A 27222-nucleotide genomic window follows, 5' to 3' on the forward strand; every position below is an offset into this window, starting at 1 on the left:
TCATTTTTCTCTTTTAGTCAATCAACTCTATTTTAGAAAACATTTCCGTCTTTTTATTAATACACAAAATCCTCGGCTAATAATCACAGTTTCAACTCATACTAGACAAATCTAAGATTTGTTGATTGTACGGAAGACAATAAATCTGGACTCCACGTTCGGAAGAAGTTAATCTGACGCAAGTTAATCTGACGAATATATATATATATTTATTTATTTATTTATTTATTTATTTATTTTTATCTTTACAACTTTCTACACTGCATATAGACACTGAGGACATCAAATATATGAGCAAGATATATGTAATTATGCAGCAAAGAAAAACTCGTTGTCCATGTCCATGTGTGTTCATACAGAGTTTTGATGCCTTCAGTGAGAAACTGCAATGTCAGTAGTCATGAGAATGAAAGAAAATACATTCAATTCAGAGGGTTTGTCCAAACTTTCGACTGGTAATCTACATATTTGGATTTCCTCTTAAATCCACGTCTTTTTTTGCGCCAACAGAGTCCCACAACCAGTGGGGTCGGCCAGGTGGCCCCCAGGGGACAGTAGTGGGCGGCGGTGGAGAGGAAACTGAAGGGGAGGGCAACAGCCTCATCAACCAGACGGTCGCCATGGCGATCGCAGGCACCTCCACGCCGTCCCCGATGTCTCGACCGAGCAGCTTCCTGCTCAATTCGCAGGTGGCTCCCCGTCTTGTCATTAAAGATGGTGTTTCCTGTGTCATGTGATTTCATTTTTTCTTCATTATTGCTGATTCCTGCTCTCTACCGTCTCTCCAGACGACTCGTCAGCACGGCAGCTTCTTGGCCGAGTCCAGCCGCAGCCTCCTCATCTGTCTGCTGTGGGTGCTGAAGAACGCCGACGAGCTGGTGCTCCAGAAGTGGTTCAACGACCTGTCGGTGTCGCAGCTCAACCGCCTGCTGGACCTTCTCTACCTTTGCGTCTCCTGCTTCGAGTACAAGGTGCGGCTCACCGCTGCGTTTACTAGTCTGTCGAGTCTTGTCGTGCCGCGATCAGCTCTGTATTCTAACTTCCATGTAGTTTGTGCACTTTGCTTCTCTGTGCTAAATGTCAGCAAAAATCCCTGCGTTCTTCCAGCTGCTACCGCTATGCTTTTTTCCATATCGACCTTTCTCATTCTGGGCTTTAAATCCAGCTTCTGTACGACTAACCTGCTTTGCCTGTCGATTGCCGTGCTTGCCAATAACTTTTCCTGCTTCTGTTCTCTATCCGCCCGCCCGCTCACCCGCCTGCCCCGCCCGCTGCGTCACGGATACAAGGCCCATGTTGTGTTCACAATGCAGGGGAAGAAGGCGTTTGAACGAATGAACAGCCTGACCTTTAAGAAGTCCAAAGACATGAAGGCCAAGCTGGAAGAGGCCATACTGGGCAGCATCGGGGCCCGGCAGGAGATGGTGCGACGCAGCCGAGGACAGCTAGGTGGGGGGCCACGCGCTTTGGGTGACGCGTAACTCGACACGCTAAGTGGAACTCTTCCTACAGCTTTGCATTTATCTTGGGCATCTGTCCGCTGAAGAAAACATAGAGGCAGGAGAGACTGTCACCTTCAAGCAGACCAGTGCCAGTTAGGCCCTGATTTAGCCAGGTGCTTCAGAGACATGGTCATCTTTTATTATTGACATTCCTTTCACTTTTGATGAAACTGCAGCTACTTCAATATCAGCACTAATCTTTGTAGCATCAGCCTTTGTTTGCCTCTTGTAGTGGCTTCCACTGCCTGATCATCTGTTGTTTATGGAGCAGCGTGGTGCAGTCGCTTCTCAGTTTAACCACATTTTTCACCTCTCCCGTACCTAAATGTTGATGCAATTGAATTGAATTGAATTGAGTGCCTTTATTTATTCCCACATTAGGGAAATGTACGTAATTAGAGAAACTTGTAGTGCAATAGAGAAGATAAAAAAAAAAATATGAATTGAAAAGAAATCAAGCAAACTACTTATAGAATAATTAATCCATTGAAATTGAATCCACAAAGAGCCAAGACTGGTTAAAATGCTTCGTATTGGAGGTTGGCAACACGGATGTGCAAGATTTCACAAGTGAAAAAAAAAATCACCAACATAATGTAATGTAATAGAACAAAATGAAATGTCCATGTCAACAGAATAGAAGAATTTGCAGTTACGCAAATTCTTTTAGCAATGGTCTCTCAAAAAAAAAAAGTGCCTGACAAATTCAGATGAAATGTGATCATTCCAAAGTCTGCATCCACACGGCTGCACCTGCTGAATCAGCAGAGGTCCATCCAAGCCAGTCACGTTTGACTGTGGACACAATCCTTATTTCCCCTCGTGGAAAATAAAGTAAATACTCGTGTTTCTCCCCCAATCAGAGCGGAGTCCATCCGGCAGCGCTTTTGGCAGCCAGGAGAACCTGCGGTGGAGGAAGGACATGACCCACTGGCGGCAGAACAGCGAAAAGATGGACAAGTACGCTCATTCCAGCCCTTCGTCTTTGATCAAATGTGACATCGCATTATCAACCTGGAAGCTTTTCCCTCCATTTTCTGCCTATTTAGTATTGAAAGGAACCACTTCAAAGAACAAACTATAATCCGCAATTTCCATTACAACACCCAGATTGCAACACAGGGGCACATGTTGTGTAATACGTGAAAGACTTCCAGCCATGTAAAAACCATTTTCTCAATTGAAATAAGCACAAGAGGCAATATATTTAATGTTTTGACTTTGTTCAATAATTGTTTAATTTTATGCCACATCAACATTAACTAGTTGAGAGTTTAGGGGGGGATATAAAAAGAGTTTGCAATTTTTTTTCTAAATGCAAAGATAACTGTAATTTTATCAAGCATACTAATGTGTTGCTTCAGGGTTTGGCTGAAATATGTCATCTAATCCACTCTAGAATATCACTGTTACATAAATACATAAATAGGACGCCTTTCTTCCCAAAACCCTTCCATCATTCATTCATTTTTTTTCATTGTTTTGCCAGATTTACACCAGAACAGAGTCACATTTACACATTTTATTATTGTTTCAGAATGCTAAAAACCGCTGTGTTTGCCCAGCGGCTGCAGATGTGTGCACATGCAAACCTCCAACTCTGTGTCTCTTTGTAGGGCTTTGGTGATAAAAGACGCCTTTTGCTCTCCTTGTAAATTTTTTTTTAACTCTCTCTGTTTTTTTGTAAATTCAGCCTTCGTTTTTTTTTTTTAGTTTATTTTTTTGTTAATTTCCATTTGTTCTCTCACGTTGCTGTGTGTTTATGTAGGAGTCACAGATCGGTCAGGTACTGTATGTTTCACATTTGGTGTGTGCTCCTTTTGCCCTCCTCCCGCTTTAGTTCCTCGTTTGGTTTTTTGGTGTATTCACATGCTTGTGAGCTTTTGACAGTTGCAGTCGACACAACAATACATTTTGTTTGTTTGTTTCGTTCAAAGAAACGCATTGATTTGGTTCAAGTTACTATTTGTACTATTTGTTAGCTTCGTGGCTAATTTGGTTTGAGGTGACTAGCGTAGACCCTGCTCATATATGCGCATGAATGCACTGACAGAAAGCCTCTGATCTTGGGCCTGACCCCTGACCCCTCATCCCCCTCCCATCAGTCCTCCTGTTCTGGTAACATTGCTTGCCTCCGGGGGTTGGTAGCGGTTGCAGTGGGTCTGTATTGCTTCTTAACCAGTGTGCTTTTTGTCTTTGGGTTCAGATTTGTGTGACTCCTTGGTTGCTGCTGGTGGAAAACAAAAAAAACGTGTTATGCTCCCACTGCTACTACTTTTCCTTTTATTAGCGGTTTAATGTTTGATTTATAGACAATGGAAGCTACCCGTGTTAGTTTAAGATCATGAAACGTAGCCATTTTGGCTGTGAATAATAATTCACTGCATAATATAATAAAATAGGCAGTAATTATAAAAATGTCAGATCTTTAAAGCCACTTGCGAATAAGATCCTAGTCTGTGCAGGTATTGTTTCAGTGGATTATAGTTTGAGGACCACTGAGTCATCCTGCCGCGTCAAATATGCATTAGGCTTGACAAGTAGAATATGATAATAATATAATTCTGGCTATTTTTGACACCAAATGTATCAAAACGAGATAATACACTAAGATTCTACAAATCCAGATTCCAAACACAGGATCTGTGATTATATTGCACGTCAAGGGACGTCGTATTTTCGTTTTTGATAGTTTTTCCATAAAGTCTCCTCAGCTAATGAAGCCTTTTTGGTTCATTTTATTGAAGGACCCGAGCTGAACTGGAGCACGAAGCACTTATCGACGGCAACCTCGCCACAGAGGCCAACATCATCATCCTCGACACGTTGGAGATCATCGTTCAGGTGTGCAAGTGGCTGGAGATGTTTTTGCGTCGACCTGAACCCCAACACACGGAGGGTCAAAATACCGTTCAAGTCGAGCTTTCCCATCCTGAGACAGCCGTTGCTTCCCTTCCTCTGCAGACGGTGTCGGTCACTGAGTCAAAGGAGAGCATTCTGGGCGGAGTGCTGAAAGTTTTGCTCCACAGCATGGCCTGCAACCAGAGCGCCCTCTACCTGCAGCACTGCTTTGCGACGCAGCGGGCTCTAGTGTCAAAGGTTTGGACCTGCGACGTTTCATCACCGTTTGCCCCTGTTCTGTCCTTCAGTTGGAGTGCATGTGCGTGATGTGGTTTTGCTTTGCCGTGCAGTTTCCGGAGCTGCTGTTCGAGGAGGAGACGGAGCAGTGTGCCGACCTGTGCCTGCGGCTCCTGAGGAGCTGCAGCAGCAGCATCGGGACCATCAGGGCTCACGCCAGCGCCTCCCTCTACCTCCTGATGAGGCAAAATTTTGAGATCGGAAATGTGAGTTCGAACTTGTCATCAGTTCCACGTGTTCACGTTACCAAGGAGTAAAGTAGTTTTACGGTACTGTCGCCGTGTAACGGGTGTCATGGCCAAATGCATCGTTGACTTTGCCACAAAAAGATCAGTTGAAGCTGGTGTAAAACATAAACACACATAAAACAATGTCAGTGATCTAATAAATGTTAAAAGTAGCAGTTTTATTGCAGAAAGGAAGAAAGGACTCCAGGAACTTTAATGACACCAGCTCAACTTTACAGTTGTGGTACGAAATTAGTACTCAGGTCCAGTTTTAGAAGTCATCAGTAAGTATGAAAATCAAGAAAAAAAAAATCAAAAGTGCTTCAGGATAAAAAGAGCTAAATATAAACGACAATCAAGTATTTGGAGAGCAAAATATAAACAACAAGAGCAAAGATATAAACAGTGAAGTACAGAAGCTGAAATTAGCTCTGCTAAAGTCTGAAGATGAAATTCAGGACATTTCTCACCATCCAGACAGTCTCACGGTTTGCTGTGTTTTCCGACTCTCACCTGTCCTCTCTGGCCGCCCACCTTCAGAACTTTGCCAGGGTGAAGATGCAGGTGACCATGTCTCTGTCGTCGCTGGTGGGGACGTCGCAGAATTTTAACGAGGAGTTCCTGCGTCGCTCCCTGAAGACCATCCTCACCTACGCCGAGGAGGACCTGGAGCTCAGGGAGACCACCTTCCCGGACCAGGCACTGATTTATTACCCACTTAATTCTCACGCGTCGTGATTGATTTAATTTACCAAACTGATTTATTTGCGCTCTGTTGCGCCCCGGTGTCGGAAAGCAGTAACTCAAGGACTCGACTCTGTGCGCTTCCAGGTCCAGGACCTTGTGTTTAACCTGCACATGATCCTCTCTGACACAGTCAAGATGAAGGAGCACCAAGAGGACCCTGAGATGCTGATAGATCTCATGTACAGGTACGGAATGCTGGCGCGAGCGAGCCGACGACTTTCCCTCAACATTTTGCCCTCACATCCCGCGTCCGTCTTTGCTGCAGGATCGCCAAAGGCTACCAGACGTCGCCGGACCTGCGGCTCACGTGGCTGCAGAACATGGCGGGGAAGCACTCTGAGAGGAACAACCACGCCGAGGCGGCTCAGTGTCTGGTGCACAGCGCCGCTCTGGTGGCGGAATACCTCAGCATGCTGGAGGACCGCAAGTACCTGCCCGTGGGATGCGTCACCTTCCAGGTCAGAGGTCGCAGCTGGGTGCACGCGCTGTGTTTTTGCTTGTCTTTGTACGAACAGGTCGTGAATTGCTTCCCGTGTTTGTTGCGCGTACACAGAATATTTCCTCCAACGTGCTGGAGGAGTCGGCAGTGTCCGATGACGTGGTGTCGCCAGACGAGGAGGGTATTTGCTCCGGGAAATATTTCACTGAAATCGGCCTGGTCGGTCTCCTGGAGCAGGCCGCCGCCTCCTTCTCGATGGTGAGTGGCGGGAGAGAGGCACACGCCAAGTATTTAGGAAACACAATGTTTCTCTGAAAAAAGTAATCACCTGATGCTCGAATGAAGACATAGTCATGCAGTTTAGAGGTTAACACAACTGGACATGTGTGACATTGCTCAACCGGTCGCGCACCGTTGCGGCTCTCTCCCTCCCAGGCCGGCATGTACGAGGCTGTGAACGAAGTGTACAAGGTGCTGATCCCCGTGCACGAGGCCAACCGGGACGCAAAAAAACTGGCCACCATTCACGGTAAACTGCAGGAGGCCTTTGGCAAAATAGTCCACCAGGTAAGTCCGTGCATGGCTAGGACCTGCTCGCCACTCGAGACTGAGCAGCATTTTGTGTATGTATGTTTGTGTGTGTGTGTGTGTGTGTGTGTGTGTGTGTGTGTGTGTGTGTGTGTGTGTGTGTGTGTGTGTGTGTGTGTGTGTGTGTGTGTGTGTGTGTGTGTGTGTGTGTGTGCACGCGCTGGAAATGTAAAGCGCCTTCACGATGGGTTTCATCGTTCCCTTCATTCGTGTGCAGGTCAGCAGGGTGGATTGAAAGTAGAGCACGTGACCAGATCTGTAGTGACGAGGAAACGGCGTCAGGAGTGTCGCATTGTGTCATGTGCAATGTGTTTTCAACCCTTTAGGGGGCCGCGCAGGTGTTTTTTCCCCCCACTAGCTGGATGCTATGATGTCAACTAGAGCAATTCTACTACCTCAAATACTGTTGGGCTTCTCTCAGATCCTCACTACAAAGCAGCGAAACTATCCCAGCGGTTTAGCCAGGCGCCTAGCCAGACAACTTTGCATGGTTTTTATTTCTTTGTTTGAGTTTTCTTTTCATTTATTGACTCACTCCTACTTGCATGCTTTCTTGTAGAGAAACAGAAAATGCATGAAGTGGTGGGCGCGGCAGTGTGTTTTCCCTTGTGCGATGATGTGATATTATAGTTTGGGAAGGGCTATGACCGTCTCGGCGTTCATAGTGACTCTCCTCCGTCCAAAGGAGTCAATTCACTCGTCAGTTTATTCTTGTCAAGTCGCCGTGCTCTCCAGCTCGTGAACCTGGATTGCTTTCAGAGAGTTGAGTCTCCTCACTGTAACGGCCCTGTGTGTGTGTGTGCGTGTGTGTGCGCGGCGTGTGTGCGCAAATGCCATTGGCTGTGTGTGAGTGTGTGCGCTCACTTGTCCTGTATTCTCTTTGTCACACAGAGTACTGGCTGGGAGGTAGGTGGCTGAACGGTTCCTGCTTGGCCCTTCTCGCATTTTTTTTTATTTTTTATTTCTCTCTCTTTGTTATTTTTACTTTATGCCATTTTTTATTTCACTCTCATCTCTCACGTTCACCAGCCGCGGGGGCACTCAGGTGCTCCCCCTGCTCTGTCACACACATCCGATCCATTAACATCCGCAGACAATGCAAACTGTCTGCCCGCTCGGCAAACACTGCCACCGTTTTTCGTTTGTTAGTATTTTCTTCCCCTCTCCGCCCTCCTTCCTCCTCTCGGCGGGGAGGAGGAGCTTCTTTTTTTTTTTTCTTCTCCGTAACGTGACAGTGCCGGCAGGCCGTGCATGGGTTGCCGCAGTGTGTGACACTAATGACCAGTCTCGTTGAATGCATCACCCGCACAGTCCGAAACTCCTCCCTGTACTCATCTCCTGTCTGCCTGCCCCCTGTGTCAGTCGGAAGACACACACACACACACACACACACACACACACACTTGAGTGCGCGCGATCTTCATCTCATCTTCAAGAACAGGGCTCGATTTCAGTGCACCATTTTTCACCCTGGTGTGGTGTCATCCTGCTTTCGTCACACACCATGAATAAGACACTTTCTTTTTTTTGCTGACTTGCATTTGGTTGAAGCTGGAACTAAATTCTGAGACTGTCAGAGCTCTTAATTCATAGTAATCTTTGAATTACTTGATCATTTTTTTAAAATTAAAACCTATTGATTTTGATTCAGTTGTTGCCCCATTATTCTTATGGTTTTAAACTAAATCGAACCCTGATTTTTTTTTTTTTTTGGTGTTCATTTTTTCATCCATTCCTTTCTTAAGTTAACAGTATTAACCGTTGTTTTCATGGTTTGCTGCATGAAATGAACAGAGCACTCTGTTCCACTGGGAGATGCACTCAGGAGTGCATGGTGTGCTTCCGATGGTGGTGGATCTTCTGTTTACTTCGATAAACTTGTCTGCATCTGCATGCCTCAATCCTCCACGATGAGTTTCCGTTCTGTCTCACAGTCACTGGGAGACACTTTTTTTGTGTGAGTTCGTTTGTGTTGATTCTGATTATCTGGAGGAACCCAATCCTCATTAAATTTGTTCTGTTTTCTCCTTTTTTGATTTTGCTGGTTGCTGATCCTTCCTTCCCACTTTACTTAATTGTGTCTTGTGGTAAGTTTCTTGAGTTTTCAGGATTTTTTTGTTGGTGTAAAGGTGTAAAGAATATTTTAACATTTCCTAAAGGTTAGCAGGTTAACCATTGCCTTGACCTATGTTATCCTTAACTTCTGCTCTGTCAGCTTATACACAGACTTCTCTCATTTGTTCACTCGCTTATACCTCCGGTGCTTTCCGACTGTCAAAGTAGTTTCCAAGTCACATTGTTCGTTACCTAGTAGGGAACACGGTACCCAAAAACGGAGCGTTTCCATTTTCCACACCCTCAACAATCGCCACATCGGCAACGTACGTACATACGGTGTCGCGTGACAGCGTTAGCATGTTAGCTGACCGACCGCTAGCTAACAAACGCCTTTCGAACTACTGCCGTATTTTTATTAAGTCGCGCATTGTTGTATTACAGTTTGGATTTTTTTTTAAATACAAAATCTTTCAACTGGGGGCTTTACTATTCCCGGTGTTTGCGAGCCAGAAAGGGCTATTCTAACCCTCCTTCCCAGCGCGGTGGCTGTCCTTACATGCAGTGCACTGCAGTGAAGTATCAAATACAGTTGCCGACCGTCCCTTACAAAACAGAATTGTCCCATATTTGCCATTGAAATGATGCGTCTCGCTTTGAATCGACACGGGACGGCGTTTATTTATATATAAACATGTTCAATGAAAACATTTCAGTCCAATTTAAACTTTAATTTTTATTTCTAATTGGTCTATTGGTAACAAAGTAGTTTAAACTACGTGAACCATGGACTCTTTTGAAACCCTATTTTAAAGTATGATTTACCACAACTGGCGAGCCACTGGTCTGCGATGGTTGTGGCCACGAGCGCCGTGGCAGGCGTCCTTTATTTTCCATAATGAAAGTCGGCGACAATCGATCTATGCAGTTCGTAAACAGTTTTTTCTTATTACTACTTTCTTTGACGTACAATGCAGTAGTATGTGTGTTTTAACGTGCACAGGCCTCCTGGTTAAATTTCCACATCATTAAATCTTAACAAAAAAGCAAACAATGCATGTTAGTGTTCAGGTTGGTCGGGTTGAAGCTTCGCTTCGAGGTGTTTTACCTCCGTTTGCTCTGCTTAGATTTTTCAGGCCTCCTTCTTCATTCTGTCGCTGCACCCACCCACTCACTCAGCAGCCTTTTTTTTTTTTGTTCTTCCTTTGATAATGGAGCCTTACTTCTTCTGTTGTAAAAACACAGCAATTGAGGACATGTACGCTATAGGCTCCGGAAAGGGGAACATAAATAAAGTTTGTGTTACATAATAAATCCGTTTAGGAGTATTTGAATGTTTTCCTGAGACCACACTTGCGGTTACTGTGGGCTGAATGTGCAAACAGAAGTGAATCATCCTCTCTTGCTCTGCTTTCTGTCTCTGGCTCGCTTTATTTCACTTTTATACACCACAATGAACTGATGAGTTCCAGTAGAAGTTTGAACAACCACTTGATATTTTACCTTCTGACAACGTTGTATATTTGTGAAAGATTGTCAGTCACTGTACTACAGTGTCTGCCTGAGAAGAAACTTGTTGAAAATATCGTACAGAATTTAATATTGCTGCTGTGTTTTGAGCGCTTGTTTTTAAGTCGTTTTGCAAAAATAAACACTGTGAGTTCAATGTTAAAGTTCCCAAACACCGACCCTTGTCTCGTGTTGCCGGCAGGACGGAAAGAGGATGTTTGGTACCTACTTCAGAGTTGGATTTTACGGCTCTAAGTTCGGCGACTTGGATGAGCAGGAGTTTGTTTACAAAGAACCTGCCATCACCAAGCTGGCCGAAATCTCTCACAGGCTGGAGGTAAATAGCAGCGCGCCTGCTCTCTTTCTGCGCGCGCGCGCTCTGCAAAAGAACTGTCGACGAAGCCCTCGGTCCTGTTTTCTCTCAGGGTTTCTATGGCGAGCGGTTCGGAGAGGACCAGGTCGAAGTCATCAAGGACTCCAACCCAGTAGACAAGTGCAAGCTTGACCCCAATAAGGTAGCAGCTTGTCACTATATTGGATAAGCGGGCTGCAAAAGGTCAATTTTGACCGTCCGCTCCCTTGTCCTCCCGCAGGCCTTCATCCAGATCACCTACGTGGAGCCGTACTTCGACACCTACGAGATGAAGGACCGCATCACGTACTTTGACAAGAACTACAACCTGCGCCGCTTCGTCTACTGCACGCCGTTCACGCTGGACGGGCGGGCGCACGGCGACCTGCACGAGCAGTTCAAGAGGAAGACCATCCTCACCACCTCGCACGCCTTCCCCTACATCAAGACGCGCATCAACATCATCCACAAAGAGGAGGTGGGTGAACGCTTGTGTTCTCTCAGCCAACGCATGCCGTCACTGGATTATTTCCTTGTGCTTCAAAAGCAATAGATGACTCATCTCTTCTTCACAATCCAGATCATATCCACACCCATTGAGGTGGCGATTGAGGACATGCAGAAGAAGACTCAAGAGCTGGCCTTCGCCACCCACCAAGACCCTGCTGATGCAAAGATGTTGCAGATGGTCCTACAGGGGTCAGTGGGCACCACCGTCAACCAGGTCGAGTCCCATGTTTTATCAACTGCATGCTTTCTACCATTGCCCACAGGGAAACAAACACACTCTCCTCTGATGCTGCAGTGAGCGCACGGTGCTCATCGTGCCACGTCTTTTCCACAGGGTCCCTTGGAAGTGGCTCAGGTGTTCCTGTCCGAGATTCCCAGCGACCCCAAGCTGTACAGGCACCACAATAAGCTGCGACTCTGCTTCAAAGACTTCACTAAAAGGTTCGGACCGCTCATAGTCACTTCCCCGAGCGATAGGGGCCCCTCGCACCCGGCTAATCTAAAAGTCGCAGCCTTTTAATGGGCCTCTGTGACGCAGGTGCGAAGACGCCTTGCGCAAGAACAAGAGCCTGATTGGTCCAGACCAGAAGGAGTACCAGAGGGAGCTGGAGAGGAACTACCACCGGCTGAAGGAGGCGCTGCAGCCCCTCATCAACAGGAAGATCCCACAGCTTTACAAACCTGTGCTGCAGGTTAACTCACACAGGTACGGCTGAATAAAGCTTTGTGTGTGTGTGTGTGTGTGTGTGTGTGTATTTGTCTGTGCGCACTCGCGTGCTTGTGAGAGACTACTGTTTAAATATTAAAATTTGCTTTTCTTCCTCTTGTAAACTCACGCAGCAAACGGACAGCTTGACAAGGTAGTTTGGGCTTTTCACGTGGTGTTTGGTGACAGTCTGTCCCTGTGTTTGTGTATTCAAGTCCACAGTTCCCTTTTCTTCCACACAAAAGCTTTTGTCAATACTATGCAGCAGCACTAAGCCAACAGTTTAGTCATTCTTTTTAAATTTATTTATCTTTTTTTTTTTTTTTAAGCAATGCACAGATCTCGATTCCGGTATCGGTACCAATACCGGGGTTGAGTACTCCACTAGTGCTCATAAAATGCATGCCAATACCAATTGTACGTGCATGTGTATGACAGTTTTGTAGAATCTGTTTGTACTGCAGTGAAACTTGTGACACTTGCCCCATGTTCTCGAAAAACATGCTGAGGATTGTTGTTCAAATAACAGAACATCTGTGGGGAAAAACATCAAATGATGCCCAGATTCCCAGAGCATGTCCGCATGGCCAGTTATCTGCAACAAATTGAGCAAATCTGAAGATATATACGTAGTTCTTTTATTAACAATTCTGTTATGAGATATTCCCTATTATTTGACAAAAATGCACAACTTAATTTTTGTATCAGTCTGTGAGCTCGTACTAGATGGCTATTTAGGGATTACAGTTGTCATTAGTGGTGTGTTGGGGTCCCACACGTTTTTTGAGTTGTGTTAAAAATGTTTGTTCACAGTTTTGGATGAGTGTTTGACAAAAATGTTTTTGTGATGTCTGATGATAACAATGGCCCAGAGTAAAAAAAGAAAAAAAAGAAATAATATGCAAAAAAATAAAATTGTAATCATTTTTTTTTTTCTATCCAATTTTTAAAAAAAAAATGTTTCTGGTTTGTTTTGCAGAGATTCCTTCAGCAGAATAAGTCTTCGCAGGTTCGACATTTGAAGATGGAGACGATGCACGCAGACACACGCCGTGAGACGCACGCACGCACGCACGCACGCACACACACACACACACATAACAGAAATTGCAATATTAATTTATTGATGAGTGTAAATAAGAGCGTCTTCGAGGTGGGTCTGTGTTTTTGGGCGTTGGCTTAGGGAGAGAGGGTGAGAGAGAGAGGGAGGGAGGGAGGTGTTGCAGCTTGGTACGTCATTCCAGTGTCTTAAGTTGTTTACAGACAAACTGTTACGCAATCAGAGGGACGAACAAATGGCTCTCGAACAATAAAGACATGACTCGGAATTTGTAAGAAAAATAAAAAAAAAATTTAAAAAAAGTATTTTAATTTTCGCTGGCCATTTATCGCACAAAGAGGGAAAAGTCCTTGTATTTGTCCCTATGCAACTTTTTTCACACACTCTTATGACTTGAGTCTTCTCTTAACAAATCCGACAAACAGCCAATGAAAACTAAGAGTGCTCATTCAGCCCTTTATCGGTTTGTTGTCGTGCCAAAACTTTTGTTTTTTATTATTTCCACAGAAAGGGTACAGTTTTGAAAGCCAAGGTGTGTATTTAATAATGTACTGTGTCAAAAAAAAATTGTGTAATTCAATTTCATGTGTGCACTTTTTTATTACGGTGTAGCAATGCATTTTACAACTTAAAAAAATTAATGTAATTTCAGAAAAAAATGGGGAGGGAGGGGTGGGGGGAAGAAAACAAGCAAAAAATGGTACCATAATTTATCATGATGCTTTACTATCATTTGTAGTTTGAATGTTTTAAAGTTAGGACCTTCAAACACCCTTGTATAATTTTATGTAGTTTTGTTTTAAATATTTTACTAAATAAATATTTTAATGTTTAATTGTTATACTGGGAATCGTTTTGTTGTTTCTTTTTTCTAATGTATCATATTATACTGCATTACATACTGTTGATTACTACTACTGTCAAAGCTGGAATTAGACTCGACAGCCTGAAGGTAAACCTGTGAGTATTGATGAGACTTTTCTCATTTCTTGCGGATTCTTTCACAGACGAGACACACACATTGTTAGCTGGTTGGTTCAAACGTGAAATTAGCCCCTGTAACTGTATGTTTTTCTTTTCAAGGCTCTCTAATTGAGATGAAATTTTCATAGCAAACACAACGAGGAACAGGACCCGGGGTTACACAGTTTGCTGGTGAACTCAGTTTTTATTCAATCACCGTTCTTGGACTCTGAGCGCAGTCGGCGACTCGGCAGGTGGGTCATGACATTTTTTGTGCCCTGAGAAATGTGTCCACACACTAAGAGCGTTTTGATTTTGTGATGCTCAACAACCGGCTCCGCATGACACGTCCGCCCCAACCCGGGGCTGTGTAGATGAAGACTGTAGGCGGTGCCAGCCATGTCTCGATTACACCGATACATAAACATGTAGGTGCAAGTTGGATCTTTCATTTAAACCCGCTTGCCTCAGATATGCATATTGAAATCCAGGATAAACAAAAGGTTTGTTTTTTTTTTAATACAAATTCATGATGTAGCTTTATAAAAACACGGCAGCTTGATTCTGACGATACAACAGTAAGAAGAGTTCATTTGTATTGGCACGCTTAAAAAAAAAAAAAAAAAAATCAGAGAGTCTCAACAACCCTTGTACTTTAAACTATGAGTATTTACAAAAATATGTATGAAGTAGCGCTGTACAGACAACATTTAGCATGTTAGGCTGAAAGGAATGAATGAGTGTGAAAGAAGTGTCCAACCGAGAGTCTCCCTGCATAGATTGATTGACTTGTAGATTCAGTGCATGAACTGAGCAGCTGCTGTGAGAGGAGGTGGGTGTTAAAATATGCACTTTCAATTCCCTGAACTCCAGGGTTAAAAAAAAAAAGAATCGGAGAAACTTGGCAAAACTCATCGTGTCGTATTTTGGGGCCGGGCAGTCTGTACGAAGTTGTGTGTCAACGCAAAAAAAAAAAAATTATAATTGCAATTTAACTAGGAAAAAGCTTCTTTCTTTTTTTTTTTTTTATTTTAGGTCAAAAGTGCGTTTCAGATTTTGAAAAGAAACAGAACGGATAAGACAACTGAACAAAATAAAACAAAAACAGCAACGACATGAAAAGTAGAGTGCAGGACGACGAGAAGAAGCCAGCATACATGAAGGGGGGGGGGGGTTAAAAAGCGAAAAAGGCAGCCCACTATTAATGTTCACAGAGGCAACATTTATAAAAAAAAAAAGAAAAAGAAAAAGGAAAAAAAGCCCTCATTCGTCACTACGGTAGTTTAAAAGACAGATTGTAGTTAGTCTCCCACAGTAAAAAGTCTCTGAGAAGGTCTCCCGGTGACTAAAGCTCTTCAGTAAGTTAGGCACTAAGTTCTGCTGTGACATCACAGTCCCTCCTTGTCCTAGGTGGTGGCTCAGCTGTCTGGACTGGCGACCCCCTTCCCCCCCTCCTCAGGGTGCGTCCCTGGGCGCCCTCCTGTAGAACAGCAGGTAGGGCGTGGACGCCTGGCTGGTGTCGGGGCTGCAGGCCCGCTGGAAGTCGTCCTCCTCGAACACGCGCACCTCGCAGTCGTCGAACAGCAGCCACTTGCCCTGGTAGCGCAGGAGGCCGTCCAGAGCCTGCTGCTCCGCCGCCGCGGTCGCCGCTGCCGCCGCTGCCGCAGCTTCCGGCTCCTTGTGGGCTCCCTCTGCGTCGGTCTTGGGGTTGAGGGGGTTGATGGTTTTCCTCCGTCTGGTCCCCTCGGACGAGATGTTCTTGTTGCTGCCGCTGCTCAGCTGGCAGCTGGACGGGTTCCTCTGGCCGCCCAGCAGCCCCACGCCGCCCTCGCCCGCCTTCTTCTTCTTCTTGGCCCCCAGGCCAGCGGCCCCCTTCCTGGGGTTCAGGCTGAACGACACCTCGCCGTCGTCGTACTCGGCCGCCTCGTCTCTCGTCTTCTTCTCCGCTTTGCCCTCTCCCTCTCCTCCCTCCTCCTCCTCCGCCGCCGCCGCCTCCTCCCTCTCCTCGTCTTCCTCAGCTCGCTCCTGCGCCAGCTTGACGTCCCGCACGTCGGACACGCGCACGAAGGCCGTGTAGTGGCCGCTGCCGATGGTGACGCCGCTGTGCATGACCACGGCGAACAGCTGGTAGTGCTGGCCTTGGGCTGGCCGTGTGCACCACTCCTCCAGGGAGAGGCTGAGCGGCGTCTGCAGAGGGGTGTTGACCTTGGACAGGCCGGCGTAGGGGTCCAGTCTGGGAGGGGGGGGGAGTGGCAACATATGGAATTCCAATGAGAATTCATTCAAATTCATTCATTCAAATTGAGCGGCAGAAGAAAGGTTGGGCGCCGCCGGTGCAACTCACTCCAGGCCGTTGGCGGAGAAGCGCTTGAGGTGGATGGTGATGACCTCGGGGGTCTTGTCGAACAGCAGGCTCCTCTCGGCCTCCGCGTAGTGGCGGCACGTCTCGCAGAAGTACTTGTCCTCGCCACAGATGCGCTCCACCGAGGCAAACTGGCCGATGGCCCACGTCAGCGTCTTCAGCTCCGGTTTGGGGTCCGGAGAGACTGGAGGGGAGAGAGAGCGAGGGAGAGAGCGAGGGAGGAGGAGGAGAGGGAGGGTCGTGACTTGTGCTGTTTAGTGGACGACAAATTGAGGCACACGTTTTGCTCCTGCCGAGTCCAGAAAGACACTCGTGTGTGTGTGTGTGTGTGTGTGTGTGTGTGTGTGTGTATAGATCCGCACACATACAGTGTTCTCTATACACTGACGAGACTATTAGTCCACCTGCCACAGTCTTACTCACTAATTAACCACAGCCGGCACATTTGCTGTGCTGTACAGGATTTCAGATTAGCAGACGCGGGTCAACGGGTTCGGCGCCTCTGCTTTGGCGTGCGTCGCCCCGCTTCCGCCCTGCAGGTGGAGCCACATTGTTCCGCGTGAGAAAACGTGTTTGTCACGAGAGCAGCGAGCGCTCACCTTCAGAGAGGCTGTCGGGGCTGCTGGGCGTGTCGTCCAGCACCGGGACGCTGATGTCCTGGAAGTCCTCCCTCCTCTCGGTGAAGCTCTCGCACTCCAGACAGCGGGTCCTCAGCACCAGCTGACCCTGGAACAGGCGCGTCATCAGGTCCAGGTCGTCTGGGCCAGAACGCAGAAAACATCGTTGAACGAGTGCAGCCGCTGCGCCAGTCGAGACGTTGGTACCGTGGCTTAAACTGGATGGACGGCGCAGCGCGAGGATGATTCGCTCGTCTTGACGCCGCTCAGTGCGACGCTAGAATCTGCACCACCAGAAACTCGTGCAAACGCTGTGTCGTCGAGAGTATAAAATGAAATGCAACAACTTTTTGTAATGCCTTTGGAATGTTTTCCGAGTTAATTCTGGCCTGCAGGCGTGAAGGTAAACTACAGCTGGAGAAGCAGTGAGCTCCTACCTTGAAGCTTCGCCGCTTTCTCGTCTTCAGCCTGCTTTTCAGGAGGTCTCTCCTCTCCAGTCTTCTCCTCACTGGTCTTCAGCCCGTTCTCCTCCTCCTCCTCCGCCTTCTCCTCTTCCTCCTCCTCCGCTTTGCTTGGGTTCTTGGGCGTGGTGCAGCTGATCTTGCCCACGCTGCGGAACTTGGAGAAAATGCTCGGCTGTTTGCCAGAAGGCCTGAGCCACCTCAGCCTGGCCTTCTTCTTGCTCTTCCCGTCTGCCTCCTTCGAAGCCTCCTTGCCTTTGTCCTCGCCGTCGCCCCCTCCCTCCTCTTCCTCCTTGTGCAGTTTCTTGATCTCCTTGTCCTCCGCCTCCCCCCCGCCGTCTTTGCCTTTGGTGACGTCGCTGGAGGACCTTCTTTTGGAGCGAGTTAGAGGCTGACTCCTCATCTCCTCCTTTGGATCCTCCGCTTTCTTAGACTTGGCGGATTTGGGCTTCTTCTTGGCGTTTCCCACTTCGGTGTCGCTCTTCCTCTTGCCACTCACTTGGTTCTCCTCCTCGCCGACGGGGTTGCATTCTGTCGCAGGGCCGCTGGACTCTGGCTGGGCTCCGTCCTCTGGTTCAATCTCAGTGCTGCTGTCCGCTGGACGCGAATCCTGCTCTTTCCTGATGGTGTCGCAGGCTTCTTGCATGTATGCCAGGATGCACTGCAACACCTCTTGTGCGTCATGCTGAAGAAAACCTTCATACATGGGGTTCAGCAGCCTGGAACACGCAATGATGCCAACATCAGTTCACGTGACCAAGTCAGAACGCTACAAAACTGCCAAATAGGATTTAAATTAGATAAAGGTGAGAATTAATTTAAATTGTTTCCAAAATGGATCAAATATATTGAATTCAAGCCAACCAACAGCCTTATTTTCACATTCATTTTTCAGCTTCGGACAAGTTCAATTCAGGTTAAATCCAGAATACGAAATCAGACTCGCAATTTCACAATAGAATGCACTGCATTATTGACTGACAGACAACTTGTGTGTTTATTTACTAATGTACTTAATGGATTCAATGTATTTAATGTACCTCCACAGTGGGACTATTTGTAAGGAGGCAGCTATCCTGATCACTTGCACCCAAAGTAATACAGAACATGGGTCAGCAGTCAATACAGATGTCAAATAATGCAGGTTAATATATACCGATGTGTGTTTATTATGAAGCTAATAACCATTCGATGCATTCGAGACAGTGTACTTAATGTTTTTCCAACATAATGCGTGTATGAAATCGTTGGTCAGTCGTTTATTCTTGAACGGAAAAAAACAGCTTCAGATTTGCGCACTGATCTGCTGACGATGGCCGTAGGCCAGGTTGGGTTCATTACCTGAGTGTGTTTAGTATTTTCCGAGGCGGCGTGGCGAGATCTTCGCCGACGCTGTCGGGGTTCAGCAGGAATCCGGACTGCAGCTGCTCCATCGACGTCACCAGACTGTTGAAGCTCCCGAGCAGTTCCATCTGAGCCGGTGGAGCATCGGCAACAGCTTCCGCCTGCTGAGAATGTGCATGCAGAAATCAAAGATGAGTCTAAAATTAATCAAGACAACGTGTTTTTTTTGTTTTTTTAAACGCTTCAAATATTTATTCTGCACTCACCTCTGTGTTTTTATGCGATTCTTCCTTTGTACTGTCTCTTTTCTTGGAGAGCTTGTACAGTTTCTTAACGCCTTCTCTCAACCCAGGGCAGGAATACAGCACCTTCGGAGATAGCAAAGACATTAGCCATTGAAAGTTGAAGTTAAGTTAAAGTCCCAGTGATGGGACAAAAATAATAATAATAATAATAATAACACCGGGTGAAATACTACTTCATATTACTTCATTCGGATCATTTTTCAGCATTGACGCACTGCAACTTGTTACTGCATATTGCTGCAGCTCACCTGTAAGACGCTGTTCAAGTAACACGTGTTGCCCAGGTTGTTGAGGCCCACGAAAGGTACCAGGTGTTCCCTCTTCTCGCTCGGAAGCAGCAGACCCGGCGAGGGTGGAAATGGAGACGAGCACGGCACCACCTGGTCACCGCTGCTGAGCCACGAACACGGGAAGCCATCGTCAGACGTATGTACGCGCACTTACTTTGGAATCGCCACTACAACCGAGTGGAACGGCAACGCCTTATTCCAACGAAACCGATCAATACGGTGCAGAACTGTACACCTCGAGCCAAACAAGAAACGGCACTGCGGAGGCAACCTACCCGGCGTCGGGCCGCTCCGCTGCATTATCCAGTTTGGGTTCATCGGCTTGCGGTTCCGAGAAGTCAAGGGCCCGCTTAGTTTCCTTCTTCTGGAGGAACTTCAGGGACAGCTTGCTCCTCCTGATGGGGCTCCCGAGGGCCGCCACGATATTTTCACCTTGCAAACCGGGCATTTTTATTTTTATTTTTTTTCCCTCCCCCGCCGCCGCTGCTTCAGGTTCCTTTTGAAAGCGATGCAACAGCACACCTCACTGGAAGGAAAGAGGAAACGATTGATACATGTCCGCAGGCGCCATATGACTTCAAAATGAAAGTTACTGCGCACCGAGTCAATGCAGCTGGAAAATTAAGACGAAGTCGACGTATTGATCTTGAAGTTACTTCGGACAACCCTGGCGCATTCGCAGCCAGCGCGGGTCGAGGCGAAACCATGTGTTATATAATGTGAACACGTTAGCAGTGCAACGCTAACTTAGTGGTCCACTTGTAGTTGTATAGCTCCGCTTAACTTAGGGTAACTATTTCCGTTAGCAGCAGCGGGTTTTATTGTGGGTGACATGCAACGACGTGACAAATGTCGCACATTATTAGTCTGGAAGTGGTTAGTAGTTAGCAGACAGCAGCGACTAAACTGGGTCAAAACGGTGCGGCAAAGTGGGAGGAGGGAAACGGGCAACGCGTCGTGAGCAAAGGAGAAAGAGCATCACTGCAAAACTTGCCTTAGAAGTCAAACGGTATCTCCGGCGTTGTATGTAGCGTGTAGGGTTCATTCCAAATTCAAGTCAAATACAATTCATAGGCAATCCATTTTGACTGTACAACGGAGACGACCGTGCGGCATAAGTTGGCGCTTTTTCCTGCTCGAAGGTTTGCTGGCTCTTACTTCGCCGGTAAAACGACAGCACGGCTTCAACACTTTCCGCCATAATATCGAAGGGGGAAAAAACAACAACCGTTGGCCTAAAATGTGTTTTAAAGTAACGCGGTAACTGACTTTGATCTGTGAATTTTGTTGATGCATATAAATATAAAGATTAAAATTTCACATGCCAGGCTTTCTTTCAGACACCTATTTAATTTAGGACCCATTGGGTCGTATAAGACGCCATATCTGTAGTCATCTGCTAAGATACAAATCACTGTATATTGCGCTACACGACGTCAACACTTAAAACAATTTCCTCAAAAAAATAGAAATAATAATAAAAAAAAAAACAACAACAACAACAACACTGTCTTGAAAGTTTGTTATTAGCGATACAGTCAGCCGTAAGAGAACAGTTATGCATATAACATATAAGCATGAAGTAAACTGCCCGATAATACTAATCTATCCGTAAATGGAGAAGGAACCGTGTTACGTAACGTTCATGCTATAACAATGCAAAGCCAGTGACAATTTGAATAACCTTTTCTTTAAAAAAAAAAAAATATATATATATATATATATATATATATATATATATATATATATATATATATATATATATATATATAAATACACGAAAAATTCAATGTAAATTGAATCCAACCTGTCAATCTTTATTGGGAACTCAACAGCCTGAGGACAATGATTTGGAGATACGACACGCGCAGGACACAAATATGAAAATCTATGTTCGATTATCAATATTATTACCTTTTTTCTCTTTAATCTAAAAATGGTGCTGTTTTGACTGAGCTTTTATGACGATTTTAAGGCAAAACATACGGATTAAACCCCTCGCTTTGTTATGACATGTGTCTTTAGCAATTTACATTCAAATAACACAGGGTTGTGTATTTATGTCTTGTTGCCATACATCTGGCTTTTATTTTAATAGGGAAAGCCAACTGAGACGAACCTGTGGTAATATCGGGATGTACTGTCGCTGAGCAATTTGCAGTTTGTTAAAAAATAATAATTAAATGAAAATGTGGGAAAAAAAAATGCAGCTCTCTGTATGTTTAAATAAATAACAACCAGATAATCTTAACATGACAAAAAAAAGAAAAGAAAAAGCAGACCGAAAAAAACTATATGCACGACTGGGCATGCGCCCCAACCGACAGGGGGCGACATTGTCCGCGGAGACGGTGGCTGGACCGTCCAGCATCATTTTACGCTTCCTCTCTGGAGCATCTCCTCATCTGTCAGTCGGCAGCAGAGGCAGGTCCTTCCACCAATTTCACGGTAAGATACTATTCCACGTTTCTCCCGCTAAATAAACACGCGGAAGTCAGCTGTTGATCGCTCCGTTGCGGGAGCAGCAGTATTCTGTCCGCGTTTGGTGTCAGTTGTGGTTTGTTGATTTGAAGCAGCGCTACGGAGTGCTGGCGTGCTCCCTGTTTTTTTTTTTTTTTTTTTTTTTTCCCCCCTTATCTTGTGCACGAGCAAACGGAGAGGTTTGCGGCACCTGGCCGCAGAGTGAAATCGAGATATGACAGTTTGCGTCGTTTTTTTTTTTTTTTTTTTTTTTTCATTTGCATACAACGCTTGTCAATTGGATCGCAATGCATGCGGGACGAACGGCTGCAGCTGCTGCTGGTGGAGCTGGTGCCGCAGCTGCAGAGTTACCGTTTGGTCAGCAGCATCAGCAGCTAAGATGATATTGATGGACATGAGATACGAGGTCCCGGCTTCTAGAATCCACTCTGTTTATCCCGCTAGCTGTAGCAGTGGTGCAGACAGTACAGTGGGATGGGAGTACAACCTAGAGTGTTGATGTAGTAAATGTAGCTTCATCATCCGGTCAGCATCCCTCTCCCTGGAACATGTTTCTTTTGCAGCCGTCAGTGTTTGTTTTTGATACGATGGTCAGTTTTGGTCTTTGAACCCCATGCTGCTTGAAAACTGAGACTGGGAAAAAAAAAAAAAAAAAAAAAAAAAAAAATCTCTGACAAACGCCATGCAATTAATCTCGGTCTGGAGAGGCAAATGTATTATCTGCCCCCCCCCCCCATCTGAAATCTAACCAGGAGATGCATGAAAGAGGGATTAGGGAGTTCCACTTCACTCAGCACCTCGCGATAAAATCTTGCCTTCAAGGGCAACCTTTTTACCTCTGCCTCAAAAAGGGCAACACCAGCCATCGCAGCATCTGAAGCTCTACTTTTGCAGAAAGCAGCAAATAATTAAAAAAAAAAAAAAAAGAAAAGAAACATCAAAACTAAAAAGTTGGCTAGGATTCATTTGAGTAAGTGCTAGCCATAAATGCTAGATGGAATGTTATATACAATATTAGTCTTTAGCTTTTGCAATTTCATCACTGTTTACAAGCTCACAGAAGTATCATTTTTCTATTCATCTAACCCGTACCGATGGCTCCTCTGTGTTCGCTCAGCGGCCGCTGACTGCCACCGTCACGCTACCAATGGCCATTGAAACTGGAGCATTTCAAGATAGACTTGAAATCTCTGCTGCCTCGCAAGGTGGATGCAAACGTCACAAAGAACGCCACCTTTTGGCCACTCCCACAAGAATGTAACCTTTCAACCCGGGATAGTAACGAGGGCTGCTCTCGATACGCCGAGCGGCGGACTTGGGCTTCATCAAGGAAGGCTTTGTTCCTGGAGGTACAGCGCTCTCACGGCTGTAGTAGCGCGGGCTGAAGGCCAAAGGACCCCGGCCAGGACATTAAAGAACCCCCTCCTCCCTCCCGTAGCCTATACCGTCTCCTCGGAGGCGGCCACTGGTGGGGAAATGAAAGGATGTTGAGCGACAGGCAACGGTGCACTCCAAGTATGAGAACTATGCCTCCCTTTGAACGCGAGACCTGCGCACTTTCAGGTCAGCGTCATGCTTTCTTGATGAATAGCTCAAAGGGGAAAAAAGTTTCTGCCTTCTCAGAACTGCTCGTCCACTTGATGGATTGATATCGTCCTCATACCTGCCGAGTTAAATACGTTGCCGACTTGATGCTGTCCAGATGCAGTGAAAAGCTAGTCTAGCTTTTCTGCTCAGACTCCGCTGTATTTATATATATATTTTTTTTGTTCAGTTCAAGTCAACCTTCTGCCAGCTGAGGCTGCATGTAATCGACGCGACGGTCGAATCAATCTGCTCATCCAAGTGTAAGCAAATTGTGCAAACGTACGTGGCTCACAGAAAATGTCTTGCCTTCGATTGTTTAATCTCCCACAGCCTGAAGACTGGTGGATGTTTCACCAAAATGAACCTTAGCAGAGAAAGATGAGACACTGGAGACGTGTTTCTCTCTGTAAGTAACTATAATCGTATCCCCTTTATAATCTCTATTATTAATTTCATTCAGTTTGCTTAATATCGACCGTATATTCCTTTTGCTTTTGACTGTTTAACTTGGATGTTTAGCTCTGGTCGGGGGGGGGGGGGGGGGGGGGGTGATTTAAAAGATCTAAAATCGCAAAATTCATCATCTAACTGACTAGAGAAGCGACCTCCTCCAGCTCATTAAAGGCTGCTTTTGATGTGAACGCAGCTTACTGCCATATCAGCCTCTTTATTTATTTTTATTTTCACTGAAATCCCCAGAAGACGTCTCACTTGGTCTCCGCTCAGTCAAGAGAGCGTGTGCGTGTGCGTTTGCGTGTGTGTGTGTGTGTGTGTGTGTGTGTGTGTGTGTGTGTGTGTGTGTGTGTGTGTGTGTGTGTGTGTGTGTGTGTGTGTGTGTGTGAGAGAGAGAGAGACACAGAGAGAGAGAGAGAGAGAGACACACAGAGAGAGACACAGAGAGAGAGAGAGAGAGAGAGAGAGAAAAACCAAAAAAAAGGGGGTTAATGAGATCCTCCATGACTATGTGCGTGTGTGCAGAGGCTGCCATGCATACATGCATACATCAGACCCGATCCGATCTGTGCGTGCAGCCAACGGGGCTTCTCCCTCGGCTCGTCTGAGCGACTCCCACCCGGTGCGTTGCCAAGGGAGGCGGCGGCGGTGGGTGGGAGTATCCAGCCCGGCCCGCTCTGATGTTAGGAAGCTGCTGCTGCTGCTGCTGCTGCTCCATCCTACTCAGTCTGCTCCCTTGCACTCCTCTCCTGCTTCAGCCCGGTTCTGTCTGCCCTCTTGCTGCGCAGTATTCCGCCTCTCAGTCGGCGCCGCGCGGCTCATCGCTGTCTGGGACGCATTTACACAAACCCACGCAGGTGGAGGCAGAACTCCGTCCACGTGGACCGAAAGCGCCGGTGTTTTCCGGCTGACGGATGCGGATGTATACACACGAGGAGCCCTGGGAAGAGCGAGACAGTGCTCGTCCACGGTGATCTAGCTGGTGCATGTTTTTCTGATCCTGAGGAGAAAGACAGCCGAGGTAAGAAGAGGAGGGGAAGTCGTCTGCACTCCTTTAGATTCCCATTCCTTGCTTCTTCTTTTTTTAGTTACTCCTTTTCATTTTTAACGGGATGTTCTGTCGGTACTTGTAGACATCTTTAACTACTTCTATTGACTTAAAATAAGAGCTCCTGAAGTTTGTCCTTGTTTTGCCTGTTTTGTTTTTTTTTGTAGTTGTTTTGAATGCTGTTGGAAGACTAACACTGTCTACACAGTTGAGAACATTGACTCGGAATTGAGAAAAGTAATCTGAATGTAATTAAATGAAAGTAGTTGGATTACTTTTAATGTAACTAAATACAATACTAGTATTAATAGTAGTGTAATTGAAATGACACTACTATTACATTTTCAACAGAGTAACTTGTAATTTTAACCAATTACGTTTGCAAAGTAATCTTCCCAACACTGCTGTCTGTCTATCTATCTATCTATCTATCTATCTATCTATCTATCTATCTATCTAATTCCTTTCTGGCCTGAAAAGGCTTTTCAGCTGGATGTTGTTTACACATGTTGTCCGTCCTTCTTCGTGCCGCACGGTCAGTAGCGAGTGCTGCCGGATGAAAAGAGGATGCAACAGTCAGAGCGGGCGGCTGTGCAACTTTTGCATGGCTGCACCCGGGATCTGGTTTTATCCTCCACCCCTCTGCCTGCCCTCCACCGCACCTTTGAAATCCCCTTTCTCTTGTCCTGTCCCCGTGCAAACGCACCGCGCCTCCCTCCGTCTCACCCGCTCTCTTCGGGGGCCTGCGTGTTTATCGCAGGCAGCCTCGGCCGCCGCTCCGCTCTGCCCGCCTGCCACATGGCATCGGCCACGGTCGGCCGGGCCGCGCCATTTAAGAGGGCGAAAAATGCACACAAGCGTGTGGCTGACATTAAGAACCCTCCCTTCACACACAGGTTAAAGGGCAGGCTGGTTTTTATGCAGACAGGGAAACTCTGCGGACCTGCGCCGCGCCGCGCCGCGCCGAGCTGTGTGCATGTTTATGTTTGTGCGTCCATCTAATTTCCTCGGAGGTGCAGAGAGGTGAGTCATACCCGCACACATGCTGCTGGCCGTTGGGAGGCGTTGAGGGTGCCGGCGAAGTCGGCTTTTGCAAATAGACACAGTCGGATGGCGAATCAGTGAAATGTCGACTTTTCAGGAAAAAAATGACACTATTTGTTTTTCACTTTCCCCGTCATTGAATTGTGAGCAAGTGCGAGCATTATTAGTCCAAATCTTGAAGAATTTTGAAGAGCAGAGGAGACTATTTGTCGTAGTATATTCATGTTGTCTGTCGGCGTGAAAGACGCAGAAATATGTGACCTTGATTCTAAATGGATGTGGTGTGCAGAGTTGAGGCTGACAAATCTGAACCGCTCTGCTAATCAGCTGGTGCCGTCAGGATAATTCTGATTTGAATTATTACTCAGAGAGCCTCAGATGAAGTTTTGTTGTTTTTTTTTCCCCTGGAGGAAAGCAAGATGTCATAAATTGTTTATTAGCGCTGTTTGGTCATGTAGTGCAAAACTTGACCATTAAAGGCGAGCTTATGGTTGAAGTGTATAGAGAAAGCCCTGGCAGCTTAATCTGATGGAAAGTGTATTGAAGCGCAGAACCGCACACACACACACACACACACACACACACACACACACACACACACACACACACACACTGGGCCCAACCAGTGTGTGTAGCCACTCCAGTGAGCATCTCTGGATGGCCACTCTCAGCAAACAACAAAGCAACAAAAAAAGACACTTTCTTGCTTCACTCTGGAACATGAAACCTGCTCTCATCTTTTTCTTCTTCCCGTCAAAATCCCCCCCCCACACACACACACACATACACTAGAAAAACAACTGGTCCGGTCACAGTTTCTGGCTTTGTTTAATGGAAGTGATGGTGATTAATATGAATTGGCTCCAAGTTAAGTAAAAAAAATAAAATAAAAACCACATGGCACGCGACAGGGCATCACAAACATAATCGTGACGTGTGAGTGTGTGAGTGTGTGTGTTTTTGGCAGTGTGCTGCAGGTTGTTTTCGCAAAAGGCAAGCTGGATGGATCAAAATATAGCTGTGTGTGTGTGTGTGTGCGTACGTGCGCGTGTGTGTAGCTGGCCGGTGCCAGCAGATGCCCGCCTGCTCTCTCTCGGCTGGCCGAGCGCCCGGCGCCCCCATGTGGTTCACATTCTCCAGACTTTCACATCCACGGGCTCCTGGTGAGGCGCCTCTGAACCCATAAATGCCTGCGTTGGCCCTCGCGGCGCCCCGACATACTCGCGCTGGAGTGTGTGTGTGTGTGTGTGCGTGCTGCGTTTAGCCCGATCGCTTAAAAGGATAGAGAGGTGCCGGGGTTTTTGCTGCCAAGACACGCGGATCCACTTCAAAGTCGACGCAGAGCTGGAAAAAGAGAGACTCCGAGGGGAGGTACGCGTGCGCGGGCTTTGAAGGACGCGCACATGTGTGCTCGTGATTGAGCCGCGCGGGGCG

General features: G+C 46.4%; 3 protein-coding genes across 26 annotated transcripts in view; 2 read left to right on the top strand and 1 right to left on the bottom strand.

The window, feature by feature from the left end:
* dock7 (dedicator of cytokinesis 7) overlaps positions 1-13683 on the top strand; it is a 43352-nt gene extending 29669 nt beyond the window's left edge. For 7 of the 18 annotated variants that reach the window (XM_076045394.1, XM_076045396.1, XM_076045405.1 and 4 more), the window contains 20 exons: positions 511-689; positions 789-971; positions 1290-1449; positions 2366-2462; positions 4250-4346; positions 4467-4601; positions 4694-4846; positions 5408-5566; positions 5699-5799; positions 5880-6072; positions 6168-6311; positions 6489-6620; positions 7533-7547; positions 10417-10542; positions 10631-10720; positions 10799-11035; positions 11138-11281; positions 11402-11508; positions 11606-11773; positions 12753-13683. In XM_076045394.1, coding sequence (XP_075901509.1) covers positions 511-689; positions 789-971; positions 1290-1449; positions 2366-2462; positions 4250-4346; positions 4467-4601; positions 4694-4846; positions 5408-5566; positions 5699-5799; positions 5880-6072; positions 6168-6311; positions 6489-6620; positions 7533-7547; positions 10417-10542; positions 10631-10720; positions 10799-11035; positions 11138-11281; positions 11402-11508; positions 11606-11773; positions 12753-12795 — 2663 coding nt within the window. In that variant the 3' untranslated portion in view covers positions 12796-13683. Of the gene's footprint in view, positions 1-510; positions 690-788; positions 972-1289; positions 1450-2365; positions 2463-4249; positions 4347-4466; positions 4602-4693; positions 4847-5407; positions 5567-5698; positions 5800-5879; positions 6073-6167; positions 6312-6488; positions 6621-7532; positions 7548-10407; positions 10543-10630; positions 10721-10798; positions 11036-11137; positions 11282-11401; positions 11509-11605; positions 11774-11907; positions 11928-12752 lie in introns of all 18 variants that reach the window. The other 11 variants (XM_076045400.1, XM_076045412.1, XM_076045407.1 and 8 more) reach the window with 5 other exon arrangements.
* A 298-nt stretch (positions 13684-13981) lies between these two features.
* usp1 (ubiquitin specific peptidase 1) lies at positions 13982-20361 on the bottom strand. 2 transcript variants are annotated; one of them, XM_076045416.1, is made up of 9 exons: positions 20166-20361; positions 19451-19697; positions 19134-19275; positions 18847-18948; positions 18578-18744; positions 17213-17955; positions 16758-16916; positions 16141-16342; positions 13982-16029 (listed from the first exon to the last, which is right to left on the bottom strand). In XM_076045416.1, exons 1-9 carry the CDS (start codon positions 20218-20220, stop codon positions 15252-15254), a joined length of 2595 nt encoding a protein of 864 aa, XP_075901531.1. In that variant the 5' UTR covers positions 20221-20361; the 3' UTR covers positions 13982-15251. The 2 variants fall into 2 exon arrangements, with proteins under 2 accessions (XP_075901531.1, XP_075901532.1); XM_076045417.1 differs by lacking the exon at positions 20166-20361 and having other exon boundaries at positions 19451-19701.
* Positions 20362-21521: 1160 nt separating this feature from the next.
* The window catches only part of kank4 (KN motif and ankyrin repeat domains 4), a 69427-nt gene continuing 63726 nt past the window's right edge, over positions 21522-27222 (top strand). For 4 of the 6 annotated variants that reach the window (XM_076045105.1, XM_076045102.1, XM_076045109.1 and 1 more), the window contains exon 1: positions 24418-24717. The gene's annotated coding sequence lies outside the window, so the exon portion shown is untranslated. Of the gene's footprint in view, positions 21624-24416; positions 24718-27222 lie in introns of those variants that run through there. The other 2 variants (XM_076045104.1, XM_076045110.1) reach the window with 2 other exon arrangements.

Source organism: Nelusetta ayraudi, unplaced genomic scaffold, assembly GCF_046127955.1.
Source record: "Nelusetta ayraudi isolate G7.1 ecotype Tasmania unplaced genomic scaffold, CSIRO-AGI_Nayr_v1 ptg000084l, whole genome shotgun sequence".
In the NCBI taxonomy this organism is placed as follows: domain Eukaryota; kingdom Metazoa; phylum Chordata; class Actinopteri; order Tetraodontiformes; family Monacanthidae; genus Nelusetta; species Nelusetta ayraudi.